General features: G+C 38.1%; 3 protein-coding genes across 4 annotated transcripts; 1 reads left to right on the forward strand and 2 right to left on the reverse strand.

Annotated features, from left to right (window-relative positions):
* Positions 1–1,100: 1,100 nt before the first annotated feature.
* LOC135652236 (protein NETWORKED 3C-like) lies at positions 1,101–2,697 on the forward strand. Its single transcript, XM_065173049.1, has 3 exons — positions 1,101–1,193; positions 1,315–1,413; positions 1,864–2,697. Exons 1-3 carry the CDS (start codon positions 1,130–1,132, stop codon positions 2,478–2,480), a joined length of 780 nt encoding a protein of 259 aa, XP_065029121.1. The 5' UTR covers positions 1,101–1,129; the 3' UTR covers positions 2,481–2,697.
* A 7,616-nt stretch (positions 2,698–10,313) lies between these two features.
* On the reverse strand, positions 10,314–12,706 carry LOC135652086 (probable E3 ubiquitin-protein ligase RHC1A). Of its 2 annotated transcripts, none has more exons than XM_065172755.1 (2): positions 12,548–12,706; positions 10,314–11,655 (listed from the first exon to the last, which is right to left on the reverse strand). In XM_065172755.1, exon 2 carries the CDS (start codon positions 11,630–11,632, stop codon positions 10,565–10,567), a length of 1,068 nt encoding a protein of 355 aa, XP_065028827.1. In that variant the 5' UTR covers positions 11,633–11,655; positions 12,548–12,706; the 3' UTR covers positions 10,314–10,564. The 2 variants fall into 2 exon arrangements, with proteins under 2 accessions (XP_065028827.1, XP_065028826.1); XM_065172754.1 differs by having other exon boundaries at positions 10,314–11,723; positions 12,548–12,705.
* A 653-nt stretch (positions 12,707–13,359) lies between these two features.
* LOC135652324 (NAC domain-containing protein 68-like) lies at positions 13,360–14,204 on the reverse strand. The gene is made up of 2 exons (XM_065173166.1): positions 13,782–14,204; positions 13,360–13,698 (listed from the first exon to the last, which is right to left on the reverse strand). The coding sequence occupies exons 1-2, from the start codon at positions 14,202–14,204 to the stop codon at positions 13,360–13,362; spliced, it is 762 nt and encodes a 253-aa protein (XP_065029238.1).
* Positions 14,205–16,597: the final 2,393 nt, after the last annotated feature.

The raw sequence follows: 16,597 nt of genomic DNA on the forward strand, positions 1-16,597 counted from the left end.
TTCGGACTATACATTCATTATCAAGTGCTTATCATATTCTCTTTGATTTGATTTCTTTTTCAAACAAATTGATCGTACATTTGGACTATATGTCCATTTTTCTTTCTCAATTGTATCACTTTTTTATTTGATTTAAAAAAAAATAAATTGATTATACATTTGGACTATACGTACATTCACTCTCCTTTCTCAAGTGCTTATCATATTCTCTTTAGTTCGATTTTTTCTTCAAATAAATCAATTATACCTTAAGTTATTCGATAAGGTATAATTTATTCATTTTCTTTTATTTTATTGGCTTCTTGAAATGAGCTATATAAGAATGTCACCTTATCAAATGGAGGATAAGAGTCAACTCAAATATGTTGGCATTACATGCCTCCCATATTGTCTTGTCTCAGTGATCACTCCCACTTGAAACACAGACTTCAGTGATTAATCAAGCGATCAGAAAAAGTAACAAAATCCAAGTGATAAATATTGATAGTAGATAAGATTTCCTCAGCTATATAAGGAAATCTCTCTACTCTGTTGAGGAAAATCCTCTATTCTATTAAGAAAATATAACATGTTAATGTATTCAAGCTAAAATTACTTCAATAAAACTTCTTGCTTCTTCAATAATTATTCTTATCTTCTATTCTTTCCATCAAATATAGCTCATGATTTCTTTTGCACAAGATCCTAAGTTTATGGAAATAGTCGAATCCAACCCAAACACCTTAAGTCTGTCTATTAAGATCATGCTCAAATGTTTCGGTCGAGGAGAGGTACGATTGACATCGAACTAATTAAGATAGAATATCAAATTGATTCCCACAATAGAGATTGAGAAAACTGCATTGGGATTTTACAGGCAAAAGATTAATCAAACCATGGTGGATGCATTCTGTTCTTTAGTTGTCCGATTGGTCTCTTAATTGATTGAAGCAGTCGAACCAAATTAACCAAATCGGTGGACATTTGCATGTTGATTCGATTGTGAATCGAAAGATGAGTCAGATCGGGTTAATGATTTGGAGGGAGGAATCAGATCAACAGGAAGGATATACAGCATGCAAGTCGCCAAGAGACATGCATGCATTCCTTCTTCTTGGGGTGCTCAGTCTTTCTCTTCGGCTCCCTTTCCATGGCTACATCAACAACAAGAGGAAAAGAAGAAGAAGAAGAAGAAGAAGAAGAAGAAGCACCAGGTAACTTTCTGTGTCTCCATTTGCCTTCTTTTGCTTTTCTGCTTCGAGGCTCGGCCACATCTATTCATAATTTGAGACTTACAGTTTAGTTTTGTTTGTGTTGTTGTATGATCTGCTCAAGTGAGGGCGACGATGCAGCAGCAGCAACTCGCCCAGTCGTGGTGGTTCGGCAGTCTCAAGAATTCCAGGCAATCTCCATGGCTGATATCAACACTCGCAGGTTTGTTTTCCTTGTTCGCTATTCCATGCATTCACAAAGATTTCTTGAATACTGATTTGGTGGTGCTATTTTCTTTCTCCTTTTGACTTTGGTAGCAGATTAGATTAGTGTAGGGGTAATCCGAGCACAGGAATTAACTTGTACGCAAACATATTTAGATTGTTTCGCGTGGTTTTCTAGCATGTCTTTGGTGTCCCTATGACCATTTTGATGCTTTGTCGTCCCGACACAGTCGGTCTTCATGAGATCATCCTAACAACGAGTCCAACACATGAAGATGAGAGCATCAGAGAAGAGAGATGTGAGATCTTAGTTTAAATTAGTATGTGTCTTTGTTGGAATCAGGTGGAAGGAAAGTCTATCGATGAACCGAAGACCAACCAATTCATTTTAAGCTGAAAGGGAAATCTTTCTTTAGATGCTAATGATATCTTGTTTGTTCACTTGCAGAGCTTGACGAGAAGACCAAACAGATGCTGCGATTGGTGGAGGACGATGCCGACTCCTTCGCCAAGCGCGCCGAGATGTACTACAAGAAGAGGCCTCAGCTGGTGAGCATGATCGAGGACTTCCGCCGCGCGCATCGCTCACTGGCCGTGCAGTGCGATCAACTCAGATCCGGCGGTGCGGCATGTCGCGTCACCGCGGCGCTCGGTGCGTCTCGGTTGGACAGGAGCTGGGCACGGAGCATAAGCAGCGACAAGGGTGAAGTCGAGTCGCGGAGCTCTGCCTCGGATTCCGACGACGACGACGACGACGACTCCGAGGAGTCCGAAGTGGATGACCCCGAACAAGGAGGCGAGCGCAGGGGGAGGGAGACGCCAGACGCGGATTTGGTGAAGCTGATGGGTGAGGTTGAAAGACTCAAAGAGGAGAACGCAGCTCTGAAGTCGGAGATCGCAGGAAAAGACGAAGAGAAGAGAGATGTCATCAGGCAGCTGGCGTTGTCGCTGCAGATCCTGAAGGAGGAGCACGCCGGTCTCAGGATGTGCATCAAAGATGGGAAGACGAAGGGACCCATTTCTGAGTTCAAGAAGCTCACTAGGAAGCTTTTTGGGAGGCAATGAAGGAATCAAAAGACAACATAAAACCAAATAAAAAATGCATCTTTTGTGCTACCCTTTCTTCATCCTTTGGTATTCTTGCTGGATTGCATCAAAAGTAACAAAAAGTTGAAAGCCATTAAATTGTGAAACTCCTCTGTACCTTTTGGGCACGAAAGAGCTCTCAATCATCAAGTTTGACATGTTGAAGAAGGCTTAACCAACCTTCTTCTTCCTTCCATGTTCTACTTGTGAGGATTACAGCTTGTAAGATGCAGTACATCATGGAAGCACAGCCCCACGCAAGTCCGGTGGGCATTTGACATATATATATCGACGAGGACCGAGGACCACCACGTCCAGTCAACTCCTCACTCACCTGGTAGGAATTCCTCAAGTTAGATGCAGGCACTCTTTGATAGGAGATGTGCATATGGTTCTGCTTAAAAAGTATTCCTTGGCTGAGGAACAATCTATCATTCGATTCACAGACAGGCCTGAAACAGAGTGGATGAAAAAGAATTAATGCATGGTTCTTCAAAATCATATCAATCAGGAAGGTTTGTTGGATTTGAGGTGAGCTGCCAATCACTTGTTCATCATCACCCACCAAACCCAATCATGGAGGAACAGTCACTGCTTTTTAGGCCTGTTTTCCATCTTAGCTCGAGCCAAATCAGTCCACTCCTTGGTGTCATTCCATGTTATTTGATGCCCGAGTTTGCTTGTTCCTTTGCGCCCCTTGCCAACCTGTGCCGTGCCATCCGTCCCCCAATCAGCGCTCTCCATGTTGCATCGATGAGTCTCTCTCTCTCTCTCTCTCTCTCGGAGGTTTATTCCCACACACATAGCACTTTCCCCCATCCTCCTTACACTTAACCCATTACCGACGCGATGGCCACCATCTTCACCCTCTTCTCCCTCTTTCCTCCCAGTTTGGGTCACAAAGAGCTGCTCTTCTCAGCCTTAGCCACCTTTTTGCTCCTCGTAACCACGCCCAGGCCATCTCACTCTTTTCCTCTTGCACTGAAGACCTTCACCATCTCGGCGGCGCCGGCGCTTCTTCCATCCACGCCCGAGTTCTCGTCCTCGGCGCCCGCATTGGCCCCAGACACAATGCCGGTGTTCCCCACGCCGGGAGGCCGCGCCGGGACGCCGCCCATCAGCTCGCTGCCGATCATCCCGTCGAGCCCGAGCCCCCCGAACCCCGATGAGATACAGCCCAATTCGGCGGTCACTCCTTCCGGCTCGACTAACTTGACGTCAGCGGCTGCGCACTCTACTTGGAGCTCCGGCAGGGTGGGCATGGCCGTGGCGTGTGGGTTGGCGCTCATGTGGTGGTAAGATATGGTAGGCGAGTAATTCACTGCAGTAAGTAGGGCTCGGTGGGTGCATTTGTGATTACTTAAAAGATTATTTTACTTGTGGTGGAGATGATCTTGTCATACTGCTGGTGCGGTGTTCTATAAATATTGTGAAGGAAGTGGTGATTTGATATCATCGGCTGCATATTTATTGGAAAAAGGTGGTGAAATGATGTGCTATCATGTACTCATTATATTTCTTTTGTTTTCTCCCATCCAAAAGCTGCTCTCATCAGTGGCTATTCTGCTGCCTATGATCATTTCCTTTACTGCAAGCCGCTCTCTCCAGAAAGCCATGCTTCTGATCATTTATGCTGGTGAGTGGATGTCCCAAGGCAAGTCCTTGTTAGAATTGCCTCGAAAGCGCACACAAGATTGTTTCCCTCTACTAAGTTGCAGTGTGCTCACTCACAGGTACGGTCTTGGGTTTAAGTGCATATAATGGAGGAAAGCTTTGGATCACGAAAATATAATTTTTATTTTGAAATTTAGATTGATTATGGTATTAAAATTTAGATTGATTATGATATACATGATTGAGGGATGCAGCAACATCATCATCAATGGACCATTACAGCTGGTGTTTGCCACATGAGGAATGTGTCTTGTTAATCTATGCTACACAATTAAGTAGTAGCTGTAATGCAATAATCCCTTTGAGGGCTCAGTACTAGTCAGCATGTGAATCCCAGAGTGAGAATGAGGACTAGACAGGCATCATCAAGCTAGGCAATCTAAGACTCTGAAGCTAGTCAACTGATGGATATCAGTCACTGTCCATGGTTGTGGCACAAGAAAAAGAAGTCTTTGCTGTGTGGCTTCAAAAAATGTCCCCTGCATGTGAGCATGGGAAATAATGGGGGCTTGCAATGATATGAGGACGACACTGTGGAAGTACTGAAAGCGATGGGGAACATGGGCTATTTGTCTTCTACTGCACATGCGATGTCTTCACCTCCAAACACTGTCTAGCCAATCAACCGATAAAAGTGAGGTTTTTACTACTAAATAGAAATGCAGCTTTCCTCACTCATTATGCATATACTAAAAAAGTTTTACATAAATACTAGCCTTTTTATAATAAGAATATATCATGAGCGTTTTACCTAAAAATACACTGGTAATAAGAATAGCTAGATATAAAAGCAATCATGGACATTTTAACTTAAAAAAAATCTAATGTTGAACTTTTACCAAATGATACCCCATAAATAATTTTTATCAATGACATCATTCTTTCATCGATTTGATGAAAATACCCTTCGTCTCCACCAATGACCTCTAACTACCATCATCACCCATTACCCCCTTCTTCTTCTTCTGTGAGCGATGCGAGCCTCTCATCCCGTCTCCTTCATCTTCTCTCTTATCACTTGTGACACCTTTGATACTGGTGCCCTTACAATTTGCCATTGACAATCACCACCCACCTCTCTCAACAAGGCTACAACCACGACTACATCTCCTCCTTCCTCAGTGATCAAAGGAGCTCATTGCCTACATCACCATCTATCGTTCCGTTTTCCTCGTAATCGAAGACGAGAGCCCACTAATTCCACTCATGTGACCCTCGCCGAAAGCGAGCAACAAGGGTGCTAAACGAGCAATGCAGACGTTTTCTCTAGAGACGAGCATATTTTTAATATTTTCTTTCATTAAAAATTATTTAAGGGGGTGACATTTGGTTAAAACCAAGCACCAAGAACTTTTTTAGTTAAAATGCCCAAGAATCATTACAAATATTTTTTGTTGCTGCATTTTCTTGACATAGCAATGAATACAACTTTTTATTGCACAATTATTTGCCTAGGAGTCATTATATTTTTCACAAGAACTTGCAAACCTTGATGCAGATATCTACTTGATTAACCAAAGTTTCTGGTCGTAGGAATCAATCATGTATGGGCATTTATAAGCATACATCAACAGGTCCTATAACACATATAGCAGGCTTTTGAATTAGAAAATAGTTTCTGCAAGCAAATTGGCTAACTTTAATCCTACAGATTTTATCTAGGGTTCTGTTTTGCATGAATTGACACCAATTAATAAACATCACTTTTGTGATCTCAAAATTGCTGGAGAAACTTAAACTTTGCAAGTTCAGTTTGAGATCTTTTCAAATTTGTCTTCCTCATCATTGACCTTTTTTCTTTTATTTTCGCCTGTTGCATGTTTGTCACTCTCAAACCAAGAACTAAGGAATGCAAACCATGAATCAAGTTACCGCATAAAATCAATCATGCAAAAAAATTGAATGCTACCTAGTGATATATTCCATCTGGTTCAGTAGCTCATATACCAGAAAGAGGAAAATTTTCCACGAAATTTATGCTTCTCTTGAATCTAAATATGACCAATCCAAAGAAGGTGGATGGAGACAGGAATGAGATAGCCTATGCTAAATAAACAAAAAAAATATTAATCAATATGGTCAGCATTTATAATTACGGAGCAAACTGATGTGAGGCAATGCTGAAAAGCAGGATCAGAATTCTGTCAAAATTTTTAACCATGAATTTTTAACAACCTTATGACAGGGAGATCTTCTACTACTAATCACAATCATAAACTACAGAATGGGCTACTGGACATGTCTGTCTGCCTTTGCTATTAAAAATGTAGCATATTCATTGTTTTTCACAATCTACATGCATTTGTTTAACTGAAAACATATATAAGAACCACAAGCTATATAATCATGGAAATTTGTGAAAAGCAATAATAGAGAACAGATACTGAACAACTCGGTAAGTATTTCACTGTAAAAGAAGATACTACATCCTTGTTTATATGCACCAACAGTGATCCATGATAAATCAACTTTAAGGTACCTTCTATATTTAATTGCAATCCCCAAACAACTTAAAAGGTGAAAACAAGTAAATTTGTTAGCTGTCGTTAATGAAGGTTTCGCATAAAAGACCTTGACCCATTCTTTACCTCCTCTGCCACTTACCTCAATATGGAACTAATCTTTTTACACTCCCAAAGTTATTCTTAAAGTTGTAATTGCAGCAACTCCAAACAATTCTAATTTGTTTAGAGTTGTTACCTGAACTTGAAGCTCCACAGCAACTATTCTGTAGTAAATCACAGTGTGTTCATAATCTCATATTTGTGGACAATTATATTGTGAAATGCTTTGAAATTACAAGATCATGGTTGAGAAATGGAAATAGATTGACAGGAGAACAAAATAAAATAAAATCGCAAATGAACTATAAATGTTTGCTCTTTTAGAGTCATAATTATGTCAAGCAAGACTACTGCAATAAATTCAGACACCAGGTCTAATGAATTCAAAGCGTACTACTCAGAAGCTGCACTGCAGAGTTTTATCTTGTTTAAATTACCATAGAGGCTCGAATGCTAGATAATCCAAACATAGAAACAAATAATGCTACACATGAAAAATCAAGCACATGTGGCAAAGATAAATGAGAAGAATTGATTGACAAGACAATCATGAAGAAAGCTAGTGGCAGATGGATGACTTCCATGGATTAAACCAACATTGGATTTAAGCAAAAACAATTAGAATTGTGTTCCATTGTTCTTTCACAGTTTCAACAGCATACACATTTCGTCTTTACTTCTAAATTCATCACAACAAAGTATGTTTAAAAGGAGATGGCCATTTTAAGTACAATTCTAAATATTATTGTATCTACTAACACAAAAGTGCACCTCGTCTGAATATTTATTGAAAAAAGAGGAATGAGACTCAGAGTAGACCAGTATCCCTATCAGTTTTTACAAGCATGTTTTTGCTTAAATCTTAGTTTCCATTCTAGATAAACAAAACCCAAAGAACAACTTGCCTCCTCCCCTTGGACCACTCAAGTGAATCTTTTGGTTAGACAGTTGTCAAGGTCTTGGGAAGGGCCATGGCTATATCCATCTTTCACAACCAGATGGATATCCAAGTTTGTTATGTTTTTCCCATCTCATGCGATTCCACACAAGAAATATGAGCAAGCTTGATGAATGAAATAAAGATTGCAGTTCAGAAGCCTTCAAATACAAAAAATGCAAAGGACTCATATTAAGGAAGCAAGGAATAAGTGATCATTTAAGGAGAGAATGAACACCACCACGAAATTAAATGTTTGTTCAAGAAGGGAGCAATATATTTGTACAACCAAGTGTAAAGTGGTAGAGAGCCTTGCAATGTAGTTCACAATTGATGGCGATGTATTATAAATTCTAGTTAACCTCATTCAACAAAAGAAGTAGGAAGAGACGATCAAAAGCCTACGTGAGAGTTGAATAACAAAAGAAGCTGCACATATTATTCACATTCCAGAAAAGGTGTTCTGTTACAGTAAAAAGTTTTTCCTAGACCAAATATAACCATTTACCGATGTAATATAAACGATTATATAATAATCAACAACATATGTTACTACAAAGAAGATTAATACATCATATCATCAAGAATAAGGCTAGTAGATTTCTAGTCCACCGTTGAGAAAAGACAAAGATAAATATGGAGGCCAAATCCAGAAGCCAAACGAATTAATACAAAGAAGATGGTATTCGTGCATAACATACCAACAAATCACAAAATCCCAGGTAGCACCGTAACTGGCGAGTAAAGAATGCAGGTGGAGCTCGAATGAAAGCGATTTCAGGAACATTCCATCAAAGTTTTTAGGGTTTCAGAACCGGAAAATCGATTGGGAGCGAGAAGGGGGAAAAACCCTGTTGAGAACTGAAGAACAAAAAAGAAACCAGAAAAAAAAGGGAGATCAGATCGGAAAAAAGAATCTGATTGAGAAACGGAAAACAGACCAAGCACAAAAAAATCGATCGAATCGAAAAAAAATTTGGACCATTTCCGTCAAATGCAAGCGAATTCAGGACCATCCCATCCGAGTTTCTAGGGTTTCAGAACTGGAACTGGAAAACCGATTGAAAACGATAAAGGACGCAAAAACTCTCTATCGAGAACAGAAGAACAAAAAATAAACAACAAAAAAGGGAGATCAGATCAGAAAAAACGAACCTGGTTGAGAACCGGAAACAAATCAACCACAAAAACCAAAAAAACACAAAAATCGATCGAATCGAAAAAAAAAGGGACCATTTCACTCAAATGCAAACGAATTCAGAAACATTTTATCCAAGTTTTTAGGGCTTCAGAATGAATCAAAGTACTTCGAATCGTATCATCCTTGCGCTAATAAACCCGACTGGCAATCGAGACGTAACCAGCAATATGGGACTAAAATTTAATGTAGGTCAATTCCGACCTGAACCTGTTATAGATAGCCGAACTCCAGTTGGAGACGGGCATGGAATGGTTTTCGAAGTGATTACCGTTATCTGTTCTCTGCCATCTACATCTAAAGTACTGTATCAACCAATCTTTCCTACCTCTTCGACGAGCAGTAGATAAAGTAGCACGAGATTGGAAAAAGAAGATGCAGCTCTTGATTTCAATCTTTCCATTTATTCGACGATTTAATTGACCTATCTGTCGTATTTCCTTACCAAAATGAATAATGTAAATACTTAAAATAATTTACGGGAACACAAAAGGTTATCTGCAACTCTGACATTGGTTTGGCCAAATCTAGAACGATCCATTCAGTGGTTGGAGCAATGGATCAAATAATGGAACCCCAAGTTCAACATAAAATATTTAAATTATAAAATAGATAAAATATATATATATATTATGCTATAAATATAGTTGTGAAGAATCCCTTTGTTATAAATGAATTCAAATAAATAGTAAGAATGACAATGAGAGAGGTAAATAAAGAACGAAACTGAGAGGACAAAGGAAAATGATAACAAAAGATCAAGTTTACACAGTTTAGGTTGGAAAGCTTGGATAGTAGTGCTCTACAAATAGTTGGACTTGGACCAGTGACCATTGCATTCTCAGTCACAAACAATATATCACAGTACTAAAATATAAAAAATATCATTGTGTTACTGGATGCAGCATGCTGCTAATTACTACATCTCTAAAAGGTCCAGTTTGCTGATTGAATAGATATCAAGAATATTTATGGTCATGCTGAATAACAACACTGGGTATTGCTCAAGTCAACACCAAGTGCATCCATTATTGATTGCATTTCATACCTGCAAGCCACCTTATCTTTAAGTTTGAGTAACAAATAACAATTATAGTAAAAAAGAAGAGTTTGTAGGAAACAGAAGTATTGCTGCATGCAATAGCAAGTCATAGATTAATCTGAGCAACACTTTCTTCAACTTCAAATTCACAAGTTTCAGGTGTGTACTGACATTAATCAAAACCAATCATCCACAAAATCTGGGAGACTGATCAAAGGTGCAAGCAGAAAAAAAAAAAAAAAACTAAATGTAACTTCCATATGAGACCCATCTTTCCCCATTGAATTCTTCAAAACTCTAATTTACTGCTCAAACATGAACCACATTATGCAATAGCACATAATAAATTCAGCACAAGGATAGAAGAAGAAACGAGAAAAAGCACACCATTTGGATGGAAGATGCAAGCGTAAAAGCACCAGCCACCCTCTACTCTTTGATATGAAAACCCTTCTTTTCCAACAAGTAAATTCACAGGAATTTGAATTTTCAACAATTTGAAAAGACGAGAAAAACAACATGATTTAACAAGGCCAAAGACCAACAGTGATCAAAGCTATCCAAAGTATGCAACCCATTTGGTATGATCATACTTAGAAGTAGAATGATTCCTCAGTTTGGGTTCAAATAAGAATTAGAATTAGAGCTTCAAGAGTGAGAAGGCCACATGCTTGACAATAGATCCCTTAGACGTTGTCCACTGTTCCTTGAACTACTGCCTGAAGTTTGACCACTTGACCTTGAACTCCAATTACCAGAACCCTGAGTTGGCATCTCATAGCGGCAGACGGGACATGAGTTATGCTGTTCTAACCATGGGATGATGCACTCAGAGTGATATAAATGTGTACATGGCATCTCTCGTGCCTCCGATCCTATTTCAAACCTCTCTAGACAAATAGGGCATTGCGAATCCACGCGAAGATGCCTCTGATTGATTTTTATGATGGGCATAGCATCAATAGATGATCGTGATGCAGATGGAGCTCCATGTCTATCATTCTGCATCGACTGCTCAATCAGTTCATCAAGGCCTGGCTCAACAAAATAGTCTGCCGTGTCGGCCTGTCGAATTCCAACACCATAATGCCTATTAAGGAGGGTGTCCATGGATCTATGTCTACCATTCTGCATCAACTGCTCAATCAGTTCATCAAGGCTAGGCTCAACAAAATAGTCTGCCATGTCGGCCTGTCGAAATCCAACTCTATAATGCCTGTTAAGGAGGGTTTCCATGGATCTATGTCTATCATTCTGCATAAACTGTTCAATCAGTTCATCCAGGCCTGGCTCAACAAAAGAGTCTATCATGTCGGCCTGTCGAATTCCAACACCATAATGCCCATTAAGGGAGGTGTCCAATCCATGGCCCTCGGATTCATGAACTGGAATCTGACCCCCCCTAGAGACTGCCAAAGGGCCTGATCCAAATTCCATACCAAAATCTGAATTCACGTTGAGCATTCTAATGAGTCCACCATGATGTCTACTTCTCACCCTCCTCCTCCTTGTCAAAAAAGACGTGGCCTCCATTATCCTAATCCATGGATCATGAACAGCATCAGGATCCACCCCAACATGGTCACTCGGTGTGGCATCTATCTCATCAAGTTCCAACACAAAACCAGAATTACAAATGGGGCAGACCATGTGCCTCTGACAAGGTTCTACTCTTTGCCTGCACTGGTAACACCAGTGTGTACTATTGTTTGACATCTTCCACCTTCTTCAACTTCAACCTAACGACCAATACCAAAATCAAGATCAGCAAAGAAGAAAAGCAAAATCCTTCGAAATCTTCACTTCACTGCAAGCAAAATTATGACACATTTCAAACATCAATTAAAAAAATAAATAAATAAACAACCTAATCCATAGCATCAATCAACAGGCACACTAAAATTGGGTTAAATTTACGTTTTAGTTTAATCTGTGTGCATAAAGAATTAAGTAAACGATAATTCCTACTGTAAATAATAATCTACATTTGAAATTAGATGCCATCGTTTTCTCAGGAAATTTCTGTTGCTTGTATCAGAAATCAATATGCAGCAGACTCATAATAAAGATGAAAAGCTAGTGACAGCAAACGCTCCAGAGATTACCCTTCATACTCCACATATTTTACACATCAAAGAAGAAGTTTTATCCATTGAAAATTCAAACAGACGTTTAACTCTAATTCTAAACTGCTGATACAGCATAAGAAAAAAGATCAGCTTGAAATCAGGGCTAAAAAAAGGGCAAATTGACATTATTTGACCGATACATTTCCACTTCCCATCAAAAAAAAAAAATCAATTAAACCAAATGACCGAGGAAAAATTCTTGCTAGATCATGAACTATCGCTACTGCCCCCAAAAGAACAAACAAAGACCAAGGGAACAAATAGAAATCTACTCTTAAACTGGACAATATATTGAAAAAGAAACCCTGGATCGAGATCTCAACTCCGGTCATCCAATCTTGCTCCGGTTCCCTCATATAAATCCTAATGATAGCAGTCATATCAAATCAAATCAAGAAGGGAATCGGTAAAGAGAGAAAAAAAAGCCAAATCGAGCTCATTTACCTGGAAACACGATCGAATACAAGTGTTATAAAAAAATACAAATTAAAATCAACTATACCTCGAGCAACAGGAGATATGAAATCCACGCCGAGAGAGATCAGATTACGAATACACGCCGGTTGTCGACTCGACACAGCAAAGAGAGGGCTTCCTCGCTCTCCGCCACGGGATCGTACAAATCGATTGACGATTTCGTGATGGACCGTCGGATTTGGTCCAAATTAACTTATGATTGATATCAAAGAGGATTAATCCATAACGTGAACCTATATATATATATAAATATAAATATAAATATATAAAAGTTACGGGGTCTAATTACAATGTTTTCAAATAAAAATATAGTACTTTTGGTAACATTGTAAACCTAAACAAAAATATTATAAACTGAAGAATAAAGACACAACATATAATATAAATAATTTAAAATAGGTATTCTTATTAATTTGGGAATAAGTAAATTATTCCTAAACTTATATTAAATTAAAAAATATAATATATAAGTATTTTTGGTAACATGATAAGCCTGTACAAAAATATTATAAACCGAGGAATAAAGACTCAACAGATAATATAAATAATTTACCATCATTTATAAGGTTAAAAATATATTTTTTATTAGTTTAATAATAAAAGGATATATCAAAAAACTATACTTCCATATCCATTATAGTGTTTTTGAATAGGATTTTATTAATTTTATTATCTATTAAAAAATAGAAAAAAATACAATACGAGTTAATTGAAAATTTAACTTAGTTACAATATTTTTGATGCTTCGAAAAAATACCTAAAACACTTGTCGCCACAAACCAAATCTAACACCTAAACTGCTAGCTAGAGAAAGGAGAAAGGAGAAAGGAAGAGTGATTAAGAGAGAGACCCATGATGAATCGAATCAAGTTGGCTGGCTCGATCCGCAAACTGTGCAACCATGTTCTTGATCGTTGGATGGTTCTCATCTACTCGTGGATCATGCATCAAATTCTTTAACTGCGCTTCTTCCTCGGTGGTGGTCAAGCCCCATCGTTTCATGCTTCTAAAGATGTACAACAGCTGGAGCTTTTGGAGACGCGCGTTGGACACTTTGCGAACGCCGGCGGCAGGGGTGGGCGGCGGCGACCACGTTTGAAGCTGCTGTCTTTTTCTTTTTGCTGCGTCGTTGATGGCTCTCTGGGTCTGTCTTATCACACACAACACCTTTTGACCCTGCAATCCGTGTGCACATATATAAAGAGCACATCGGTTGTAGGAAACGAGAAGTGAACTAACAGGAGTATAGAGATGATCACCGGGCGGCCTTTGGCATTGGATGGAGCATAACTACTGCTTAGCGAGAACTCGTCCATGACGAAGCCGGTGGAATTCTTCGCGTTGCCGAGGTGGAAGGAAAGGTGGCGCTTGAACCACACGATGACCTTGTACCCGCCGGCGACGGCCAACTTGATGGGATCGCCTTGCTTGCTGGTATTGAGCGTCCAAGTGCCCCTCCCGGCCCTGCGGGCCACCTGCGAGGAGTTGCGGCTGGAGGGCTTGAGGGTGGTGAAGAAGTAGGCCTTCTGCCGACCGCGGAGGAGCGCCTCCGGCTCCCGGGCGTAGGCGTCGGCCTCTTGGACGACATTGCGACAGAGCTGCAGGCCATGGATCCACCTGAGGAGGAAGTGAACGACGAGATCTTGGTCGGAGGGCTGGAAGGTGAAGCCCGGCGGAAGCATTGGTCGCTTGGAGAGTGCCGGTCACGACAGCTAGCGGCCTTCCTCCTCCTTATATAGAGACACATGAAGGTGGCTTTGTTGTGTCCGACAGGACTCCGACAATTTAGCTGAAGACTAATCTCCCGTCCGACACAACCTAACTGGGTTTCATGGTGTAGAAACTAGCGGATTGCTTGTTCACTTGTAAAAAGGCTATTTCCTAGTTATTCCAACTTAAATCCGTCACCGTGCCTTATCCCACATGGAATTTAATAGGCTTTGCGTGCCGTCTCATGAATAGGAGGACGAGGCGCACTTCCAAAACCGAACTTTGCACCCAATAATAAATAAAAAAAATCGCTGAGCTGTCTAGCTCTATTTGTTAGAAGTCTCTTCCCCAAACTTCAAATCTATTGTAAAATAAATATAAGATAAAAATATATCAATAACTATATATGTCGGTAAGAATATTTAAAAATTATAAAAACAATAATCTTTGAAACATATATAAATATTAATATTTTTTTAAAAAAATAATAATATATAGATTCATCGTAACATCATAAAGTAATACACCAGAAAAATAATGATAATATTTTATATAATAAATAAAATTTTGGATCAACCACTTACAATAAATTTGACACATTTGGATGGGACCGTAACTTCTTTCGCATATTATACTTTTAATATGGACCACTAATATAATCACATGTATCATAAACTTAAGAATATAGAAAATCAATAATTATTTTTAAATAATAGATAAAATATTTATGTTTATCAAATAATAAAGGCATGAAACTTTATTCTCTTAGTCCTTAATCAACTAAAACTCTAATTGAAATAACTTAATTGACTTAAACCAAACTCAAATTAATTATGACATAATGGAATCAACCTCAAATCCTTATATAATTAGTATGGAATCACCTTAAGTTAGTTTAACTTACATTTGATTGATCTCGATTAGGTTAAGTAGGTTTGAACTAGTCAAGTTGGTCTAGAATCACCTTGAACCGACCTTAACCAATCAAATATATCTAATTCAATCAATTAATAAACTTAAACTAGGGAGAGTAAATCAGTGCTATCTTAAACCAAACCGACCCACCTAAGTCTTGGATGGGTCACATGTGCCACATGTGCTTGTCTTAGGTAATAAATTAGGTTAAGGTACAACAGGTTAAAGAGAGGAGCGACGATGTGTCTAACGTTAATCGCATAACTAGGTAGGCTTAACTTCACGAACTAGGTTAAGCCTCACTCACAAGTTGGGCTAAGCCTTATCACTAAACTAGGTCATGCTTGGCTTACGAGTTAGGTCATGCCTAAACACATGAGTTGGGGTCATGTCTAACCATATGGATTGGGTCATATCTAGCCGCATGAGCTGGGCTATGCTTGGCTACATGGGCTGGGTCATGTTTGGTCATATGGGTTGGGTTATACCTTCTCATATGAGGTGACTTATACTTGATCACGTGAGATAGGTTGTGCATGACCACATGGGTTGGGTTGACCCGATTTGAGATATCAATTTGACTCAAGTGAGACTTCAATTAGACTCCTCTTATCAAATTAGATTTTAATATTTTAAATTATCAAATAATAACTTAAATATATAAATTAAAGGATTTAAATTCATGATCTTAAATTTAAAACTAATTAAATCATAAAAATTCATACATAATTCTTGAAACATAGATATATCTAATCAAATAAATTAGAACATTATATAAATCTAAAAATAAGAATTTTAATAATTAAATAAATATTAAAATTCACTTAAGCTTAAAAGACCATTATAAATCAAATAATCATTCTAACATCATAAATTAATTAATTATTATTATTATTTATTAATCATATTTTTAAAATTAAAAATATTATTATGTATATAAAATTATAAGAATTTTAATATTAGCGATTTCAAAATATAGAAAATAATAGAGGATCTTACCTTAGCTCGACTATCCTCTCCTCGGGATTATCTCTTTAGATAATTCTCTCCTTAATGAGAAATGAGTGAGGAGGAGCCCCCTTTACATAAGATAAGATGAGATCTTCCCGAAAGGTGAGTAAATATTTAATTTTTTAAATTTATTTTTAGTTTGCTTTCGCACACAAAGATAGAAATATAATATTCATTTCATATGGTTCATATATAAAAATGGAATATATACTATTTACTTCTTAAAATCACATCACTCATTAGGAAATATATCAATTAATAGTTTAATTAATTAGCAAAATTCCTATCTTGTTCACATGATTAAAAAAAAATCAAATTTTATTATTTTCTTAATTATAATACATAAACATAAAAGTTAATAATAAAATAATATATTATTTATAATAATTAATTTATGTTAAGGGAGAAATTATTAGTGATTACACAAGTCGCCTGCTTT

This window comes from Musa acuminata, chromosome BXJ3-11, assembly GCF_036884655.1.
Source record: "Musa acuminata AAA Group cultivar baxijiao chromosome BXJ3-11, Cavendish_Baxijiao_AAA, whole genome shotgun sequence".
Taxonomy (NCBI): domain Eukaryota; kingdom Viridiplantae; phylum Streptophyta; class Magnoliopsida; order Zingiberales; family Musaceae; genus Musa; species Musa acuminata.

Bases quoted from the DNA above. Each gene is read 5' to 3' on its own strand.
- LOC135652086 (XM_065172755.1), bottom strand. From the start codon at position 11,632: ATGTCAAACAATAGTACACACTGGTGTTACCAGTGCAGGCAAAGAGTA.
- LOC135652236 (XM_065173049.1), top strand. From the start codon at position 1,130: ATGGCTACATCAACAACAAGAGGAAAAGAAGAAGAAGAAGAAGAAGAA. The intron at 1,194-1,314 runs GTAACTTTCTGT...GATCTGCTCAAG, and splicing joins AGAAGAAGAAGAAGCACCAG to TGAGGGCGACGATGCAGCAG. The intron at 1,414-1,863 runs GTTTGTTTTCCT...GTTCACTTGCAG, and splicing joins GCTGATATCAACACTCGCAG to AGCTTGACGAGAAGACCAAA.
- LOC135652324 (XM_065173166.1), bottom strand. From the start codon at position 14,204: ATGCTTCCGCCGGGCTTCACCTTCCAGCCCTCCGACCAAGATCTCGTC. The intron at 13,699-13,781 runs GTGATCATCTCT...CACGGATTGCAG, and splicing joins CCAATGCCAAAGGCCGCCCG to GGTCAAAAGGTGTTGTGTGT.